The 22,099-nt window shown below is 47.3% G+C and overlaps 1 protein-coding gene across 1 annotated transcript in view; it reads right to left on the reverse strand.

Moving 5' to 3' along the window:
* Positions 1–881: 881 nt before the first annotated feature.
* Positions 882–22,099, reverse strand: part of mchr2b (melanin concentrating hormone receptor 2b) — a 70,307-nt gene continuing 49,089 nt past the window's right edge. Inside the window, exon 2 of the mRNA XM_072511948.1 lies at positions 882–5,965. Coding sequence (XP_072368049.1) covers positions 5,326–5,965 — 640 coding nt within the window. The 3' untranslated portion in view covers positions 882–5,325. The remainder of the gene's footprint in view (positions 5,966–22,099) is intronic.

Below are 22,099 nucleotides of genomic sequence, written 5' to 3' on the forward strand. Positions count from 1 at the left end.
TCCTGCCCCTATTATGCCTCCAGTGTGGCTGTTAATCTCGCAACCCCAAACCATTACATCACCTTCCTGCCCCTTTTCCCCCAGTCTACTTGTTTTCCTTCCCCCCCCCCACCCTCCACCAACCCCCCTTCACCCCCCCCCCCAAATACGGTCGAAATGCTGGTCACTGAGTGTTCCACCCCGTCCATTTTCACTGCACAGTTGTGTTCCTCAGGTCAATGGTGGCAGCCGCCTGGAGTGGACAAAACCTACACCCCATCCCCCGGTCGCAAAACTGGTCTGAGTGTTGAGCCCCGCCTGAGCACCGCTGCACAGTGCTGTCCATGTGATTACAGAGACAGACCAACATTACACCCCCACCAGTGTGGTGTTCCACTGACATCGCAACAAGACCAGCGCAGTGTTGTGGCAGGTAGGCTATAGATGTTGCACTCACCTCAAAGTCATAAACAAACTGAGGTCCAACAGGTGCACGCCACTCTTTTTCAAATGAGATTCAGGCTGACATGGCACTGGCATGATGCAAGATTGGAGAGCGGCATGTGATTCCAGTGAGAAGCTAATTTAATGAGCATCCGTGACATGGTAATGAATGCAAATGTTCACGCCGTTACTTTGCAGGATACCCGACCCACTAGTAACCCACTGAGGTCAATGGGCATTCGCATTACTCGCTGGCTGTGCTGTCGGGAACCTGCTGCAGGAGGGGGGGTCACCTTTTTCTACCGGCAAGAAGGGCCATTAAATCCTGCCCACAATTGCATTTGTCCTGTAAGAAATTACTATTTATCGATATGTAAACACAGTCGAATGCAGATTAAATCAACCACTGCCAACACACCCTTGCCATCCTAAAAAATGTTTTATTTAAATTGATCGAACCTTTAATGGAAATAAAACATTTTGCAGTCACAGCAGAAATTGAACAAGTAATAATGTTTACATAAACTAAAGTGCACAAATCTTTAAGCCAGCATGTGGTCCATCTGATGAATAAATATACAGACAAGTGTGCACATTAAGGGGTTGATCATTTATGGCAATAGATTGCGAATGATTAATATATGTATCAAACCTGAACACTGCAGTCAATAAACACTCACAGAAAAATTACGACATCCTTAGTACTAACAAAATGCACAGTGCAAACCGATTCACTTCACTAATTGGTATGTAACGGAGGGAAAATGGAAAAAGCAATGAGTGAAATTAGGAGTTGTGGAAATCTGATACTTGCTCCTCGAAAGGGCCGTAGAGGCTGGAGCAGAGAACATTTTCAAGACTGGTCATAATGGACTTCTGTACAGATATCAAGGGATCAGGGTCAAAGGCAGATAAACGGGGCTCAGAAACAGATTAGTTATATCTATTTGATTGGTAGCTCAGACAAAAGGGCTGAATCATCTACTCTTGTTCCTATGACGTTTTCTGACCTTTTGAGTGTGAACCTCACAATTAGGCATTGTAGTGGTGTTGAGACCAGTTTGAGGTTACTGTAGGTTGCCTATGACTCTTTTTTCTCAATGTTATCCTTTGAAGACACTGACTCTTCCTGGGTTCTGGTTCTACCAGCACTGGAACCCCTCCAGTGAAAGAAAATGTCTCTTCTTCCCAAAGAGATATCCCCACTGACTTTCAGTACAAAATCACACTTGTGAGGGAATGCTACAACCCTTTCCCTCAGAGTACTGCCTCCTGTTCTGCAAGAAAGTAGCCGCTTGTCAGCAGACAGGGAAGAACAAATGAGCATTTCAATTTGGTGGAGTTATGTGGAGCTGGCATTTTTTCTTCATCAATTGTTCCACTGATTTTTCTCTACTTACTCTGAAGGTAACAGCTTCTGCTGGGAGACAACTCCACAAGTGCGGACTGCTCTCAAATAGTCACCATTTTTCATGTGTGAAGTCAGACAGGCGACTGAGTTATAATGGAGTCCAGTTCTATCTTCGCCTAACATCTCTGCAAGTGCACTTATTCCCTGGTCACTAACTAATGAACTCGAGCTTGAAATTACACCATTTTACAGCATTGGTCTAAAATCCCTCTCCAATGTTGGAGAATGTTTTTAAAATCAGTGATCATGCTTCCACCAAAAAAACAGCGAAATTAGAGACAAGCATGGGAAGCTTCATATCCTGACATGAGGTGCAATTATGTCAAAGCTCTCAGTCGTCTTGGGGTAAATTTTCAACTTGATAGCTGAGTTATAGCGATTAACTGCTGCTCATTGTAGAAACGGCACATTGATTTCTGTGAAAAGGATAATTGGGCATTTTTTCTTAGTAACAGATGACCCATCCCTTTACACCCAGATGGCAATTTAAAAGTATACCCCACTCTGACCAAAGCTATATTAATTCTTCTTATTTTTGAATGGTGTATTAATGGATGTATTTTTCTGTTTGGTGGGGAAACATTCGGAAATAATTTAACTCATCCTCATTATCATCATGTGTACCCCACCTGAAAGGCAGGTCCTGGGTTCATAGTTTTTTTTCCAATCTTCTCTATCGTGTGCCTGTCTTTTAATTTTCCAATAACTTCTTTTTTTTAATAAATTTAGGGTACCCAATTCATTTTTTCCAATTAAGGGGCAATTTAGCGTGGCCAATCAACCTACCCTGCACATCTTTGGATTGTGGAAGCGAAACCCACGCAAACACAGGGAGAATGTGCAAACTCCATACAGACAGTGATCCAGAGCCGGGATCGAACCTGGGACCTGAGCTCCGTGAGGCAGCAATGCTAACCACTGCGTCACCGTGCTGCCCTGTTTTTCAATAACTATTTCAACTTTCAAGCCATTCCATAAGACCATAAGACATAGGAGGAGAATTAAGCCACTCGGCCCATCGAGTCTGCTCCGCCATTCAATCATGGCTGATATTTTCTCATCCCCATTCTCCTGCCTTCTCCCCAGAACTCCTGATCCTCTTATTAATCAAGAACCTATCTAACTCTGTCTTAAAGACACTCAATGATTTGGTCTACACAGCCTTCTGCGGTAAAGAATTCCACAGATTCACCACCCTCTGGCTGAAGAAATTCCTCCTCATCTCAGTTTTAAAGGATCGTCCCTTTAGTCTGAGATGGTGTCCTCTGGTTCTAGTTTTTCCTACAAATGGAAACATCCTCTCCACGTCCACTCTATCCAGGCCTCACAGTATCCTGGAAGTTTCAATAAGATCCCCCCTCATCCTTCTAAACTCCAACGAGTACAGGCCCAGAGTCCTCAACCGTTCCTCATATGACAAGTTCTTCATTCCAGGGATTATTCTTGTGAACCTCCTCTGGACCATTTCCAAGGCCAGCACATCCTTCCTTAGATACGGGGCCAAAAGCTGCTTACAATACTCCAAATGGGGTCTGACCAGAGCCTTATACAGCCTCAGAAGTACATCCCTGGTTCAGCATTCAGCATTGAGATTCTCTTCCTTCCTTTTCCTCTTTTTCCTCCCTAACCTCTCTTCCCAGTCCATTTCCAGTTAAGACTTGCCCTGCCCAGTCTCTCTGCCTTTCCCAATTAGTTTCAGTGAATGTCGTTCAGTCTCCTCAGCACTTCATTTATAGTCTACCAAAGGTGGAGAAAGTAACAAAAGGAAACTGTTCCCCCTTTTCACCATTCTTTCTTGACTGTTTACACACATCCACTTTCTCACTGAACCACGACATGGGAATACAATGGGAAATTTTGCACTTCGACAGATATACAGGTGGGCATTTTGCACACGGTAACACACTGTAATTCATGTTGAAGTGGGCCCAGAGCAGAAGCATCTACAATATATATATGTATGTTGAATGCATACTATTGTGCATACATATTATTTTCTAGGTACACACTAACAATGTACAATCCTAGTTAAAAATGAAGTGTAGCAGATTGTGAGGCATCATGTGGTTTAGCTAGCTGACTTGGCCACATTCTTTTTAAAGGGCCAGTTCACACAGACACACAGAAATGGCTCATTCAGCAGAACCCCCCTTATCCACCGCTCCCAGGCAGCTGCTTCTGAATAATTGTTACCAATGGAACCAGTTTAATGATGTTAAGATAAGGGAGTCTCGAGCTTGTGATGTATAAGGAAGACCCAAGGACAGCTGATAAGGAGTTTAGAAAACATCATGAGGGAACCTCTATCTGCCACCACATCATGCCTAGAAACTAATTTAATTGGATCTACAAGTAATGTATGTAATCTATAATCATTGTGATTGGATTGTGTCCAGCCAAAATAGGCTGAGTAACTGTATAAAATGTAGCGATTTCCCTTATTCAGTGGAGAAGCACATGGTGTGCCCAGGCGACTTGCTCCCTGCTGATGTTAGAACAATAAACTGTCTGACGTTTGTAGCAGGTCCAAGTCTTAATTGATTCTTTTGGACTCATCCCTGCTACCAATACAGATAGGACCAGGGGTAAGTGTGGCATTTGATAGTGCAGTGTTCTACCTGTTGTCCATTTTACCCATAATATAATAATAATCGCTTATTGTCACATGTGGGCTTCAATGAAGTTACTGTGAAAAGCCCCTAGTCGCCACATTCCGGCACCTGTTCGGGGAGTCCGGTACAGAAATTGAACCCGCGCTGCTGGCATTGTTCTGCATTACAAGTCAGCTCTTTAGTCCACTGTGCTAAACCAGCCCCTGCTGGTAGTATCTACTTCATGTCTCAACCAATGAAAGGAAAGTCACTATCTGCTGGCTGGAAGGGTCCTACATAAAATGGGAGACCAGTGTCACTCGAGCCATTGATTCCAACGTGGTCCTATGTGAAGTCAGTTTGGGCAGTGTCAATCTGTTCCGAGCAGGTGCAAAGGCTGTTGTTCAATGTATCACCAAATCGGTAACCTCAGTTGGATAGCTGATACCGGGAGAGAGTGAAATATCTCACAGCAGGTTTATTTATCTGAATTCCAGGCATGTGCTGGGGTAAACTAGAAGGTGCTTTAATCTGGATCCAACAGCCCTGTACCTGAGCTCAGGGTGCCTGGGAGTGGCAGAATTCCATTGTGAGGGCTAAAAATCCTTCAGTTTGATGAACACCAAATTTACACTGGAATAAGTTTACTTATTGGAAATGGGTTGTTGATTAAGCAAAATACTGTTGATGATGGAAACCTGGAATAAAACGCAAAAAATGCTGGCAACATTCAGGCAGCATCTGTGGAGAGAGGAAGGCCATTGATTCGATATGTTAACACTGCTCCTCTCTCCACAGTTGCTGAGGGTTCCAAATATTTTCTGTTTGGATTAGTGGGAACAGTGCTGATCTGAAAATGTCTCCTTGGTGTTCAGAGTGTGCCATTTTTTCAGAGAACTCTTACACTGAGCTTTTACACTCTATTTCAACACTTTCGCAGGTTCCGCCTTTCCTGGTGGTGGTCAACTTGACATGCGAGGTGAGGTTGCTCTTTCTTAACTTGCCACACAAGCGCTCTTGGAAATTCTTTGTGAAGAACAGGAGCAGAAGAGGGTTGATGCAGCTGTGGGCATAGCTCAGACAGATGCTGACATGGTAAATGTAATGAAAGAGTGAGGTGGGGGTCAGGGAGGTCAGGTTGAGCACCTGCATCACGTGAAAAGGCAACCAACACACCAGAAAGACAGCTATCACCATGAGAACAGTCTTGGTCGCCCTCTTTGCCTGCACTGATTGCTTCCTGCCCACTCGCCGGAGCGACTTAAAGACATGAAAGAGAGTCATTGAGTAGAAAGTGCTTATAATAATGAGGGGAATGATAAATCCTAGTATGGACTGATAGAGGGTGTACCAGTACATAGCCTTCGGTCCGGAAGGCAGGTCCAGAACACATATTTCAGAGCCTCCCATCTGAATAGTCCTGGAATATAACATGACTGGGACTGTCAGCAACAAGCTGCCCAGCCACACGAGAACATTCACAACCACTGTCCGGCAGATGGTCCTTTTCTCCGTAGTGGGATGGACTATTGCGATATACCTGTCGAAGAAAAAAATAATTTGTTGGTTAGAGTTAAAGTACCATACATAGTTTGCCAGATTAATACAGTAACACTCTGTTGGCCTGCTGGAATCTGATGTTACTGATATGCTGGGATTACTGTAGGAACACAATTCCATTGGTAGAGTTATGCTGGAGTTAGGTGCTGTAACATTATCTTTCTGATACTGCTATACTGGCTTTAATGTAGTAGCACTGTTTTGGTGGTACAATTTTGTTGCTAGTAACTGATGTGAGCCTGTGCTGGCAGTACTTGTTTAAAAGTTCATTTTTGGGATGTCGGTGTCATATTTATTGTCTGAATTGCCCGAGAGAAGGTGGTGGTGAGCTGCCTTGTTGTACCGCTGCAGTCCCTAAGGTGTGGGCACACTCACAGTGCTGTTTGGAAGGGAGTTCCAGTATTTTGACCCGGCGACAGTGAAGGTGCGGCGATATATTTCCAAGTCGGGATGCTGAGTGACTTGGAGGGGTACGCCCAGGCTGTGGTATCCCTCGGTATCTGCTGTTTTTGTCCTTCTAGATGGGAGGGTTTGCAGGTTTGGAAAGTGCTGTCGGAGGAGCTTTAATGGTAGAAGTACTACAGCAACACTGTCCTTGTGGTAAAGTGTGTTGGGATTACTGCTGTAATTATGCCCTAATTTGAAAATGAAAATGAAAACCACTTACTGTCACACGTAGGCTTCAAATGACGTTACTGTGAAAAGCCCCTAGTCACCACATTCCGGCACCTGTTCGGGAAGGCTGATACGGGAATTGAACTGTCCTGCTGGCCTGCCTTGGTCTGCTTTCAAAGCCAGTGATTTAGCCCTGTGCTAAACCAGCCCCTAAAAAGCCCCTATTTGTAAAGCCTGCAGGGTTTTACAAACGTAGATTTATGCTCAGCTAGCCCACCATGGGGCGGCATTTATAGTACAGAAATGGTGCTTTGGAATTCACCTTCTTTACATTACAGAGTTAATTAAAGCTAGATTCATCAGCCAGTTGAAAAGGGACAGGAACAATCTGTGACAGAGAATCATTTCCAGTGGCATTTTGGAATTTGTTTGGACAGTGAATGCCAAGGTGATTGCTACAAGTGGCTTAGGCAGGTGTTGGGAGTGTGACAGTGAGGAAATTAACTGAACCTGCTGGATTAAATTGCAATTCTCCCTGTTACTGACTGTATCTCTATTGCTGTTAATCCAGCTCTCTCACTCCATCAGCCTGCATCAAGATTCATGATACCTTGAGAAGCACCGTAGTGTTAGGAGTTGTGTGAACATTTTTGAGAACAGGCACCTGGGACACTCTCCCTCTGCTGTCAGTCGGAAAGCAGCTGAAACGACTGGCAACGCCTGGCAATGCATCAGTCATCTGTTGAGCCACCGATGCGGGTGGCACAACGTTTGACATTGCAAATGGCCTCCCTGCTAAGGCGTAAAGAGGTGGAAACAGAAAGGTGCTGGTGAACTGTCAGTGCCATCCCCCAGCTTGGCTGTAGCCATCCTTGCAATAGTTGACACAGCTAGCTGTCTGTCTCTCTACTGTGCAGAACCTGCAGAGGCAATTCCCTTCACGCAGTATTAGGTAGATGTGCCACAGGAGAAGAGCTAGATTGATATACCCCCTCCCCCATACCCCTAGCCCACCAAAGCACTAATATAGTCCCATCCTTAATAGCCACTTCCTCGCCCGTCAACGCCCGTTACAGCCAATGAAGCATATTCGCCGTTGTATTGTAGGAAACACAGCAACTACTTTAGTGCACAGAAAGACCCCATAAACATCAACTTAATTATGACCAGGTTCGAGAGATTGATATTGGCCAGGACAATGGGCAGAACTGCTGGGCTGTCCTTCAAAATACTACCATGGAATCTTTTACCTCTAGGTGAGGAGGCAGATGGAACCTCAGTTTCAGGCCTTAACTGAAAGTTAGAACCAAGAAAATGCAATGGCCTGCAGATATGATTGCCCACATAATGGTGGTGTGCCCAGTCTGCCTATAATGTCGATATGCTTCCTAGGACATTTACTTTTCATCTTGTACCACTTCAACCATGAAATGGGGTGTTCTAAAGCCAATGCCCACTATTGATTGTAATTTGGCTTGTCAACCACCACATGAATCTGTAGTTTGTATTTAAATGTTAGGTTTCTCTCCAGACTCCAGTAAATGTTGTACTGGAAGGGATTGCTTTTTTAACATTTTCCCATTTCTTAAACCTCTTCCAATTCGAATTTCAATTGCAGATAGTTTGATCGCAAATGTGCAGAAAATATCCTAGATTTCGTGGACGGTGGCAAAAAGAAAGTGGTCCTCAAAGATCTCACAACCAAACAAAGACCCAGTGAGAGAAATCTCTGCCCACTTCTCTGGCCTAGCCACCTGTTCCTCTTCGCCACCTGTTTCTCTCTGGCAAATTTGGCCAGAGCAACTGAGGCATTTATGCTCGAATCTTTCTTGATGTTAATCCAACTCCATTCTGTTGTCAAACTCAATGAAGGGGAATTTTACCCAGGATGCAGGTTAATGTACATATCCTAACGAGGCAGTGTCTCAAATGTAACCAAGGTAAGTTTACAGCACTGTTTGTGGGCCAGGTGGAGTGGGAATACATCTTTTGGATTTGGATTTTGTTTATTATCACGTGTAACCAAGGTACAGTGAAAGGTATTTTTCTGCGAGCAGCTCAACAGATCATTAAGTACATGAAAGGAAAAGGAAATAAAAGAAAATACATCATAGGGCAACACATGGTACACAATGTAACGACATAACACCGGCATCGGGTGAAGCATTCAGGGGTGTAGTGTTAATGAGGTCAGTCCATAAGAGAGTCATTTAGAGTCTGGTAACAGCGGGGAAGAAGCTGTTTTTGAGTCTGTTCGTGCGTGTTCTCAGACTTTTGTATCTCCTGCCCGATGGAAGTAGTTGGAAGAGTGAGTAGGCCGGGTGGGAGGGGTCTTTGATTATGCTGCCCGCTTTCCCCAGGCAGCGGGAGGTGTAGATGGAGTCAATGGGTGGGAGGTAGGTCTGTGTGACGGATTGGGCTGTGTTCACGACTCTCTGAAGTTTCTTGCGGTCTTGGGCCGAGCAGTTGCCATACCAGGCTGTGATGCAGCCAGAGAGGATGCTTCTCAGCCCATTAAACCTTCCAGCTTTCATACACATCATCAGAATGTTTCTTTTCTCCCTGAACAAAAATGGAACCTCCACCCCAGAGATCATGGGCGGGTTTCTCCGGTTGCCGGCGCCAAAATCGCGTTCCACAATCGGCCAGAAAATCACTGTTCGCATCAAAACCGGGGGTGCCGCCACTTTTGCGATGTTCCAACCCCCAAAGTGGTGTACTCGGGGTGTGCCTGAGATCCTCCCCCCCGATGCTCCACGCCCAAACGGCCGCGTTTCCGACAGGATTGGTTGGGTATGCTATTATTTGTCAGGAACTCGGCGTGGCGGCTGCAGACTCAGTACAGTGCCGCCACAGCCGGGGGAGAGATGATCCACAGGCAAGAGAGACTTTGGCTGGGGCTGGGGGCATTGTTGGGGTGTAGTCCATGGGCCGCGAGTCCGCCAAAGGGGGGGCACTATTTGGCAGGCCGGGTCGACGCTCGGCAAGCGCCACGTGCAGGCCGCCGCTGTGCGCATGCGTGGCCATGGAACTGGCACTTCTCCGGCTGTATCGGCTACTAGAGCTGAGTGCGCTACGCTGCCTGCCTGCTAGCCCCCCACCAAGCCGAGGATCGGTGGCCGTTATGCGCCGAATTCTCGGTCGTAAAACGCCACTGTTCCCATATCGCCGTTAGGACATAGCCTGACAATCGATGAATCCAGCCCCATTCCTCCCTCCACCACGCCCCCCCCCACCCTACTCAAGCACCAGTAATCAACCACCCTCTGCCCACAAGCTGCAACTCAGCTTACTGCACTTCCACCAGGTCGCCTGTAAACTCCCTACTTGCATGTCCTGATGCTTTTTTTTTTAAATCAGAAATTTGATTCAAAGACCCTTCACATGAGGAATTCAAAATGGCCAAATGGCCAATCATCACTCAGCTCATTTGGAATTAAAGTTATGCTTACTGTTTGGAGATCTCGAAGCACTGAATGGGCTGTTTCCTAATTGATTGTGATTACAACTAGCCATCAGAGACAGATTGAGTGACAGAACAAAAAAGAGAGAAAGTAGATGTAATAATAATTTTTTTATTGTCACAAATCATTTACATTAACAATGCAATGAAGTTACTGTGAAAATCCCCTCGTTGCCATACTCCGGCGCCTGTTCGGGTACACTGACTGAGAATTCAGAATGTCCAAATTACCCAGCAGCACATCTTTTGGGACTTGTGGGAGGAAACCGGAGCGCCCGGAGGAATAGATAAGTCAAAGAGAAAAACAGAGCTGTATTAAACCGTCTGAATCCTTCAACTATATTCCAGGCTGTTTCTGTATATAAAACATCTGTGCCTCTCAATCTGATTGTGGACTGAAATACACTCCCAGGTATCCCATCTTCTGTATAGAAATGCACTTATCTCCTAGATTAAATTCCAGCTGAAATTCACTCCAGGAATCCGTTAGACATAGAACACCTGAATTCCTCGATAGGTGTCAAACCTGAAACTCCCCTTAGAAGTATCTAGTATCCTCCATGTCATTTATCTGAACCATCTCCTGAAGAATTAGATTCTGGCCTGTTGCCAGATGTCCATTATTCCATTTATAACCTCTTTGAATTCAAAGGTGTACAATTTATACGCGCCCAATGCACCTATTATTTTATCTCAACTTGACAGCAGCATAACCATGCGCTTCAACATATCATCCAAAGGTCAGGAATGTCATGATATGCAAACATGCAGCTAATGAACACATAGAATAGGACACGACCAATGAGCAGTCAGGACACTCAGGGGTGGTATCTCACTATAAAAGGGATGAGACACTCACACCCCGCCTCTTTCCACAGACCAACATCTACAGAGTGAGACAGGGTGTATCCTCAGCATCACATCCTTAGCACGTGGCTTAGAGCTAGGCTGGTTCAGTTAGACCGAGTTACTACATTTAGATTAGCAGAGAGTCGAACTCATTGAGAACTGTGCTAATAGTTCAATAAAACACATTGAACTCACTTCAAAGTCTGGAGCATCTTTTGCTCAAAACTGCATCAAGTGGCAGTTTGTGTTATTCCAAATTACATAACACAACATGATACCAGGAGTCTGTTCAATCTAGTTAGTTCAACTCAGTAAGATCCGTGACGACCAGCGAATGTATACCGGCACAATGGAAAAGATTCAGGCTCCTCACCAGCTCAGGACCTCCGGCAATCTCAGTGCCAACTGGCGGACATTCAAGCAGAAATTTCAGCTTTATGTCGAAGTATCAGACCTCAATGGTGTGTCTAATGCACGGAAGATAGCTCTTTTCCTCACCACAGCGGGTGATCACACCTTGGAAATATTCAACTCCTTTCACTTTGCCGAAGACCAGGACAAGACGAAGTTTCAGACCATCCTGGACAAGTTTGACAGCCACTGTGAGGTGGACACCAATAAAATCTTTGAGCGCTACATATTCAAGCAGCGATTGCAAGGTAAAGACGAATCCTTCACCTCATATATAATTAACCTTAGACTGCTCGCGCAATCCTGCAACTTCGGTGATATCACTGACACCATGATCAGAGACCAAATAGTTTTTGAGTTCACTCTGATCCTCTGATAAAGCAGTTACTGAAGATCAAGCATATGACCCTGCCAGTCGCAATTGAAACATGCACAGTGCATGAGCACGCTAAAAATCGCTATTCCCAGTACAAAACGGCAGAAAATTGTAGACTAGCCTCCCACGAGGCGGAGAGTATGCAGGCCATCTTCCGCATGCAGCGCCTCAACATTGACGAAAGCGGCCATTTCGCCCGCTCTTCCCAGGGCCCGACGCACGCGATGCGAACAGGATAATGAAGCGGCCGAAACCCGTACTGCGCAGGTACAGATGTCTGAGAACCGCACTCCGCGTGTGCAACGACGCACAGTGCGTCATGACGTGTTCGAACTGTGGCACCGCCCATTTGAAGAAACACTGCCCTGCAAGAGGCAGACGCTGTTTAAGCTGCGGGAAGCCAGGCCACTATGCAGCCCTGTGCAGATCTGCACCACCAGTCAGGAGCCAGCGCTCCCAATCCCGACGACGGCGCATCCGGAGTGTGCAACAATGCCTATAGGATTCTGATCCTGGCAGTGCAACGGATCCAGATGATGAATGCCTGGACAACGCCTCCCGTGTGGGCATTATTACAACGTGTGAATATGCACACCAGACACATCCCAAGTCCAATCCATCCTAGCTGTGGATTCCAAGGACGAATGGCGAGCAGTGATGAAGGTCAACCACTGCCCCATCCAGTTTAAGCTGGACACAGGTGCCTCTGCCAACCTCCTCTCACAGGCAGACTTCAGACACAATAAGCAGCCCCCCACGGTCCTTCCAGCTGCCTGCAAGCTCCTGGATTACAACGGGAATGCCATCACACACAAGCACAGTTACGCTTTGAAATTGTTAAGCTGGACAGGGCATCACTACTGGGTGTGCACGCCTGCAAGCAGCTGAACCTCATTCAAAGGGTTTACACCACGACAACCTCCCATGTGGATCTTCACGCCGGCATCGATGACATCCTCGCCCAGTATCCAGATGTGTTCAACGGGATGGGCACACTGCCGTATCGATACAAGATTCTGCTACGACCTGATGCCAAGCCAGTGGTCCACGCACCACGACGTGTCCCTGCTCCACTGAGAGAGTGCCTGAAGGCACAGTTCAAGGATCTTCAGCAAAAAGGCATCATATCCAAGGTAACCGAACCGACTGACTGGGTCAGCTCGATGGTGTGCGTAAAGAAGACTTCGGGGGACCTGCGCATATGCATTGATCCCAAGGATCTCAATAAGAATATCATGCGGGAACACTACCCCATCCCGAAGCGGGAGGAACTTACGAGTGAGATGGCACACGCGTGCTTCTTCACCAACTTGGATGCATCACAGGGATTTTGGCAAATCCAGCTGGATGAGTCCAGCAGAAAGCTCTGCACCTTCAACACGCCTTTTGGCAGATACTGCTACAATCGCATGCCATTTGGCATCATCTCGGCATCGGAGATATTCAATCGCATCATGGAGCAGATAATGGAAGGCATTGAAGGGGTTTGTGTGTTCGTGGACGATATCATCATGTGGTCCACGCCCCCTGAAGAACATATGTCCCGTCTCCAGAAGGTATTCCGCTGCCATGTCATCATGGCTACCATTACTGAGACTAGTTTTACAGTTATTTGATTTAAATAGCACCTGCTGCCACAATGGAATTGGCATCCATGTCCCCAAGGCCTCTGGCTTACTAGTCTCGTCATATTATCACAATGCCTATATATAAAGCATCCAAAAGCCTTGATGACTGTTATAAGCCGAACAGAGGTCACAGGGTCTGCACCATTAGGTTCCCCATGGCCTCACCTGAATACGATCTTCCCCGATCAAGTGTGGGTCAGAGTGGGTGACACTTCGGGGAATGGTGACTGTAAACTATGTATTATACCGTTTTTTTCATATCTTCATCTTTTCCTCGCTCCCCCAGTCATCATTTCACAGGGACCGTTCCCTCCAGATACCCTGGTCCACTCCTCCATCACCCCCAACACCTCACCCCCTTCCCATGGCACCTTCCCAACTTCCCAAGGCAATCTCAGAAGGTGTAACACCTGCCCCTTTACCTCCTCCCTGGTCACCGACTCAGGCCCTTTTCAAGTCAGGTGGCGCTTCATGGTCCTGCTCCCATGTCCACATGTCCGTCCTTGGCCTGCTGCAATGTTCCAGTGAAGCCCAGCGCAAACTGGGGGAACAGCACCTCAACGTCCGATTAGGCACGTTACAGCCTTCCGGACTTAACATGGAGTTCAACAACTTCAGGCTGTGAACTCTCTCCTCCACCTTCACCCCATATTTATTTCTATCAATTTATTTTTATTTTTATTTCTTCCATTGATCTGTTTTCCTCTCACCATTATTCCCCTTCCCTCACTTCACTTGGGAAAACTGTTCCTGGTTGCCCTTCACACACTGTTCACTTTTGTTCTGCCGTTCACACATTTTAATTTCTTCATGTGCCACTATCAGCACCCTTCTTAGCCTTAATCACCCCCATTTACATTCCTTTTGTCTTCTGACCTCAACATCTTTGTCCATCTCCACCTATCGCTGGCCCCCATATCCAGCTCCACTGCTCCATCCCCCCATTACAGTATAAATCTGACCCCATTTCCAGTTGTCTCTAGCTTTGACAAAGAGTCATCCAGACTCGAAATGTTAGTTCTCTTTACTCGCCACAGATGCTGCTGAGATTGTCCAGTATTTTCTGTTTTTGCATCGCTTCCTCGAGGCCGCTTGCCTGGATCCTACACTGGCAACGAGGATCAAGTGGAGTTGCTGGAGACACCATTTGCTCCAAACCTGGCCCACTTATCAAATGCATCAAGAGGCGTCCGGCCAGGCAAACGGTATGTTACACAGAGGCGTTAGAGGCATTTGACGTCTATACGGGTAATTGGAACCCGTACATAGAGCGGGTGCAGTATTTTTTTTCATTTGATTGCAATCATTGGGAACAAAAGGCAGACAGTTACCCTCCTCACGGTTTGCAGGACCGCCACATGCAGCAGCATCATAAATAGCTTAACCTACCCAGATGCACCTGATATGCGGTCTTGGGCGGAACTGGTCACATTGGTGGGTGGACATTTTAATCCGAAACCACCCATTATAGTAAGGCATTTTCAATTTCACACCGCCACCAAACACCAAGGGGAATGGGGGACCGATTTTCTGGCCCGCCCGAGGAAGCTTGCCAAATTTTGCAACTTTCGGGCGGCACTGTCCAAAACACTAAGTACAGGTTGGTGTGCGGCATCCAGGATACAACCACCCAGAAGAGACTGTTAGCTGAGACCCACCTGGATTAGCAGACCCCGAGTTAGGACACATTTTGTAGACAATGATGCTGATGACCGTCAACGCTTGCACTGCATTGCAGCACCGAGAGTGGCGTCAATTTGTGTCACTGTCAGGGTGAATGATTCCCTGATCCTGATGGAACTGGACACTGGGGACTCCATTTCTGTGGTGAGTTGGGGCACGTTCGATCGCATCCGGTTCAGAGTCCAGTAGTTAGACTCACATATGGCAACTTATACGGGGGAAACCGTTGGCGATCGCAAGTACTCCGGTGGTCCCCATGAAGTACGAGCAGCAGTCCATAAACTTACCACTGGCAATTGTCTGAGAAACTGGACCTAACTAACACAGTGGTTAGCACTGTTGTTTCACAGTGCCAGGGTCCCAGGTTCGATTCCCCACTTGGGTCACTGTCTGTGCAGAGTCTGCACATTCTCCCCGTGTCTGCGTGGGTTTCCTCCGGGTGCTCCGCTTTTCTCCCGCAAGTCCCAAGAGACGTGCTTATTAGGTGAATTGGACATTCTGGCCGGGCCTCCTTGGCACCTTTCACATCTGTCCTCCACCTCCGGGAAGAACCTACTCATTTGGGTTCTTGTTAACTGGGTTGTATGCACCACTTTTAGTTGCGTTAGGTTCAGTCTTGCGCACGTGGATGTGGAGTTGACTCTATGTCGTGCTACGCTCCAGAGTCCCCGCCCTATTTCGAACCCCAAGTCTTCCTCCCATATCTTCCTCATCGCATCCAGTACAGTGTCGGCCCTCTCAATCAGTCATTCGCACATGTCTCTACAGTTCCCTCTGCCTAGAATGGGTGCGTCCAGTAGTTCTTCTCGTAGCATCTGTCGCGGTGTTTGCGGGTACGTCCTCATCTCCTCCTGTAGGAAAGCGTTGGGCATTGATATTTACGGCCCTCAAATACATCCTGGAACACAGATCAGGGATTAAGATTCTCCATGCGGACGCCCTCAGTCGCCTCCCGTTGCCAACCAAGCTGCCGGCGCCTGCTTATTCCAACAAAGTGATAGCGGCCTTGCATTTCATGGCTCTGCCTGTTTCGACAGCCCAAATCAATGCCTGGATCCAGACGGACCCAGTATTGGCCAGGATCCGTCATATCATACTGTATGGCATTGAGCATTCCGTGCTGCCAGACGACCCGAGGGCGTTCACGACGAAATCAGCAGAGCTCAATGTCGAAGACAGGTTCCTGGTGTGGGGTTTGCATGTGGTCGTATCGGAGAAAGGTCACGGGCCCATTCTGAGGACCTGCACAATGGCCACCTGGGGTCTCAAAGATGAAAATGCTGGCCTGCAGCTACGTATGGTGGCCTGACATCGATGCAGATATTAAAACACTGGCAAAACCGTGTGTGCAGTACCAGGAGCACCAAAAGCAGCTGCCAGCAGCACCTTTCCAACCCGGGAATGGCCAGACAGGCTATGATCCAGGCTACATCTCGATTTCGCAGAGCCACTTGGATGCACACTCCAAGTGGTTGGACATCTACCGCATGGTATCCACTATGTCGTGGGCCATGGTCGAGAAGCTCCGCTAAACATTCTGCATCCACGGAATCCCGGAGGTCTTGGTCTCAAACTATGGGAAGGTTTTCACCAGCATGGAATTTGATGACTTCCTGCAGTCGAACGGCATCCGTCACTTGCAAAATTTCGAACACAGACCGCATCAACTGCGGAGAATTCTCTAACCGGCGTACATCTGCCTGAATCCGCGTTGGAGCAGCCCTGCCAGCTGCGGATCTTCCCTCCAATGATGGGCAACACGAGGCTCAATGGAGCCGGCGTCAAATGGGTTGGCCGAACGGGCGGTATAAACATTATGGAAGCAGACCACGTGTTCCATGGAGACCTGCTTGGTCCTTCTTGACCATGTCACATGCCACAACTGGGTTGGCGCGGCCCGAGCTGTTGATGGGGCAGGGGCAATGGCTGCACACTCCATTGAGCCTCGTGTTGGCCATCATTGGAGGGAAGATCCGCAGCGGGCAGGGCTGCTTCAACGCGGATTCAGGCAGATGTCCACCGGTTGGAGTATTATCCGCAGTTGATGCGGTCTGTGTTCGAAATTTTGCTGATGGAGCTTTGTGGATTCCGGGGGTTGTGGTACAACAGACTGGACCAGTCTCCACCTCAGTACGGGCGCAGAGCAGGGAGTCGAACTGGCACGTGGACCACCTCCACGGCCGCAACCAGGAGGTGCTCGATAACTGCCCGCAGGTTCCACGGCCAATAGTGCCATTCCCTCTGGCACTGCCGTCGGTGCCATCACCTGAGAGGCAATTAGCCCGAATGGAGGTCACGGGGTCTGGACCATTTGGCGCCCCGTGGCCTCACCAGAATGATCTCCTCCAATGAGGGGGCGGGGCTGAACCCTTAACCGGGAAGCCCTGTGGACATAAAACCGCCAACCCAAGTGTAGGTCGGCGTGGGAGACCCTTCGGGGAGTGTTGAGTGTAACTTGTTATTGTGTGTTGAACCTTTTGGTTCCATATCCAATATCGCTTCCTCGTGGCCTCTTGCCTGGATCCTACAATGACGTACAGTAATTCATCTCCAGCTTCTGCTGCTCACTGTGTAAATAGCAGCCCTTCACAGTGAAATCCATTTACAAAGCGCATTGATATTTATTGTTTCCAAAGCACTGTGCAACTTGAGAAGCAAAGTGCGCCAAAGCACTGAAGTGGGAGAGCCCTCTTTGATTCTGACATAAAGCACTCCCTTGTGCACAGAGTGCTTCTTCAATCTGTCATCTGTATTTTCTGAATAAACTTAAGGAGGAATGTGAAATTAAGTCAAACCAATAGAAACAAAAACAAGCTTCTTCGTTTTCACTTCCAGGCAAGCACAGATAGAACATAGACAGCCGTGCTTCACCAGCTGCTCTTCCTGTACCCAGCAACATCCACCTCTGCCTCTGTGTCACGCAAAGGTCACAGAGAAAGGCAAAGAAGTGACAAAGTGGAGGACAAGAGAAAGAGGGGGTTCTCCTAATCCATCATTATTATGCCCTGCTCCAATATTAATTGGAACAGCACACTGATATCCATCTCTGGATGGAGTCTTACTGTCTGGCTCCAAATTAAACAGTGGTTGTCATCGGCATTCTAGTCTGACTGAGGATAGGCTGAACTCAAAACTGCGGCTATAGAAATGTCAATCCTTTCTCTCTCTCTGGCCCAGCTTTTTGCAACTGTACACATTCAAAGCTTGCAATTTTTTTCTTTGTTTGATCGACGATTTGAGTTGGAAGGCTACGTCCCAGAATGTGGGACACAAGCCCCAGCAACAATGACGAGAGTCGAGCAGAAAGGCGGAGCTGAGTCAGGAACGAATGATAGGCGACGGCAAGATTGCAATTGAAAAAGCTTGAATATGATAGCGTGGGCAGATGTAACCGAGGGAGATGATCGTCTTCATAGTTTCTGGGAAAGAATAACTCACGAGTGGGCGGCCGTGCAATGAATCTTAATTTTCACATTGCGGGAATGCGAAGGAAAAGATAAATATAGCTTATTATCCAACTTGCCCCCTGGTCCCCATACTAGCTGATATTGTAAACAGTTTTCCCCTTTCGGGTATTGTCCCTCTCTGCCTCCCTGGTCTTGAAAACGTACTGTCCCATCTCCAACCTCCCCTTTCTCTCCAGTCATTGTCCAGAATTCTCCAATTTCTTGGTCTAATTGAGGAGTCTGGCGGTTCCAGTGGCGCTGTTCCCCGCTGGCCAAAAAGGCGGGAACACGCACCCGATTCTGCGCTTGGAGCCTGGTTAATTATGCACAGGTAAGTATCCTCTGAATCACTTGGTGGGTCAGGAGCGAATTCGTCCACCCACTGGTTCAAATGTCCCAGCATCGTCCTATTTAAATGCCAGCCCAACACCTACATTCCACTCTCTCCAGCCCACTGCGAAAGATGGCATCCAGCCGGAACAGGAAGGCTACCAGCATCAAGAAGAAGGCAGCACCCTGCTTCAGCCACCAGGCCCTAGAGGTCTTGGTTTGTGGAGTTCGGGCGCAGAGGCATGTCCTCTACCTGTGGGATCGCTCCAAGAAGTACCAGAATGCCAGTTCTCCAGCTTGGAAGCCATTGCCCAGAAGGTCAGAGCGGCTGGTAACTGGGCCCAAAGTGTCCCGCGGTGCAGGAAGCAGATGAATTACCTCATCCACTTGACTAGGTAAGTCAGCTCCCTCCACTATAAAACATTCATCATGGTACCATGCTCTCTTCACGGCTCTCACAGATCCATTAGAAGGGCATACATCAACACACATTCTCTTATGAAGAACTTCAGATCATCACCAACCCATCTATCATGTTGCTCACATTCCATTCTCTGGCCATTCTGGGGATGGTTCGCCACATACAGGCATATGCATTTAACCCACCCTCTGCTCTCCATCCCTCTGTTCTCATGCCTTTCTTTGACCTTCAGACAGACCAAGCTGGCGTACAATAATCGTGAGTGAGCCCAGACCTGGGAGAGGAATGGTGGCGATACTCGCCCTCACTTAGGCTGTAGCCAACCTTGCTCCGAAGGATAGGGAGCACTTCTGTGGCGAAGGAGAGATTGGCCTCCCTCAACAGCCTACTATGATTCACAAGCACCCACACCCCCCAACATTTTCGGAGTCTGCATGCATCCCTTTCTAGTAAACTTAGCAATATCCTTTGACCCCCTTGTTTGTCTGCATTTCATGCATGCTTGTCAGGGTCAGGCTTCCGGCCCGTCATCTTCCCTGTGCCTTCATTATTTGTCATCCTCTCCTCCTCCTTGTCCCTCTGTCTTCCAACATGACACACTTCTGTTTGCCGTCCTCTCACATTGCCCCCCTTCTCTTCATCTGCCCCTCACTCAACTCAGACCATACACCCCAGTCGGACATCAACTGGTTCAAAGTGGAGGCTATATGAGTGCCACAGCAAGTCCTCTCCATGCAGACAAAGGCGTCAGGCACTGGGAGCAGAAGAGCCCTGCAGTCCACAACACCGGGTGTAGTACTAGTCATGGTCAGTCAAAGTGGAGGGTGCATGAGTCCCACAGCACAATGCTGTCCAGAGAGACAATATCGGCATGGAGCTGGATGGCATAAATGCCCCAGCAATGTGGTGTTCAGCGCAGCCCTTTGGCAGGTAGACTATGTATGATGCACTCACCTCAAGTCTTGCGCGAATTGAGATCCGCCTTGTGCACTCCACTCCTTATGGGCCAATGTGATTTTCCGCTGGCAGGTTTGACAACATGGGAGATTTTAGCAAACAGCTGGTTTAATGAGCATTCATGCGATGCAAGTGGTGTTCACGCCACCAGCCAGTGGGATAACTGACCTGCAATTCATCCGCCGTTGGGAAAGCTTCAATCGATCTTTACAGCGGTGCATTTCTGACTTCCGCTAGATTCTCTGCTCCCACCCACCATGAAACAAGCCATGGGCTGGATAAGAGAATTCCACCCAGTGTTTGTGTAGTCACCCCTGCAAATTAATTCCCATCTTTTCTGAACTCTATATCCTACCAATCAGGTTTCTGCCCCTGAAAGTACCAAAACAGTTTTTAATCAAAGTGACAAATGACGTGCCAAGTGACTTGAGTCAATGGGAATCAGGGGCAATACATGTAGCACAAAGAATGATGGTTGTAGTGTTTGGAGGTCAAACATCTCAGCTCCAAGACATCACTGCAGGAGTTCCTCAGGGGAGTGGCCTATACCCAACCATCTTCAGCTGCTTCAATGATCTTCCTTCCATCATAAGGTCAGAAATGGAGATACTGACTGGCGATTGTACAATATTCAGCACCTTACACTCGACTCCTCAGATATTGAAAACAGTTGGTGTCCAAATGCAAGTTCAAGGCAGCTCACGATCACCTTCTCCAGTGCAACTAGGGATGGTCAATAAATGCTGGCCTAGCCAGGAAATCCCACATCTCAAATGATTTAAAAAAAATTTTTTTTAAAGCTGCTTGAGTTTTGTTGGAGCTGCATTTATCAGGCAAGTGGAGGGTATTCCATCACACTCTTGACTTGTGTCTTGTAGATGGTGAATAGGCTCTGGGGAGTCAGACGTGAGTTACCACCATTGATTTCCCAGCCTGTGGCCTGCTATTGCATTCACAGTATGTATATGGTTTGTTCAGTACAGTTTTTGGTCAATGGTAACCCCCAGAACGTTGACAATTGGCAATTCAGTGACAGCAATGCCATTAAATGTCAAAGAGAGATGGTTAGATTCTCTCTTGCTGGAAATGGTCATTGCCTGGCACTTGTATGGCATGGATGTTACTTGCCACTTCTCAGCCTCAGCCTGGATATTGTTCAAGTCTTGCGGTACTGACTGTTTCAGTATCTGATGAGTAACAAATGGTGCTCATCGGCAAATATCTCCATTTCTAGACTGCATGATGATGCAGCTGAAAATGGTTGGGCCGAGGACACTTCCCTGAGGAACTCCTGCAGTGATGTCCTGGAACTGAGATGCTTGACCTCCAACAAAAACAACCATCTTCCTTTGTGCCAGGTACGACTCAAACCGGTGGAGAGTGTTATATTACACTTTGATGTTCCTTTGTCTTGTGATCCAGAATGGTTTGATGAATAGATGATATCCAGAATGGTTTGATAAATAGATAAAGAAACCAACAATCTTTATGTTAAAGCAAAATTAATTTATTGAATAACGATTAAATAAAATAGAGTTTGCACACTCTACAGAGCTATAACTATTATCAGAGTAATCTATCATCTAATATTAACTAATGGTGTACTCGTGCTACTTCTCTCTCTAATCTAAACTATTCCTTGAGCTGTGATAAATTCCTCTCCTCTGCTAAGACTACCCAAGATTCCCTGAAATCTGATATTTATACTGGGAACCAGTGGTGCCCTCTAAGTGTTTGAATTACACTGAGATGTAATAATTAACTCTTCACTGGTATACCTATATAGATATCATTACAGAGAGTATTTTCCCTGATACCCACTGAGTCCAGTTTTGCCAAGGCTCCTTTATGCCACGCTTGGTCAAATGCTGCCTTGATGTCAAGCCTCTTACGTCACCTCTTAGTTGAGCTCTTTTGTCCATGTTTGAATCTAGG

Source organism: Scyliorhinus torazame, chromosome 7 (assembly GCF_047496885.1).
Source record: "Scyliorhinus torazame isolate Kashiwa2021f chromosome 7, sScyTor2.1, whole genome shotgun sequence".
In the NCBI taxonomy this organism is placed as follows: domain Eukaryota; kingdom Metazoa; phylum Chordata; class Chondrichthyes; order Carcharhiniformes; family Scyliorhinidae; genus Scyliorhinus; species Scyliorhinus torazame.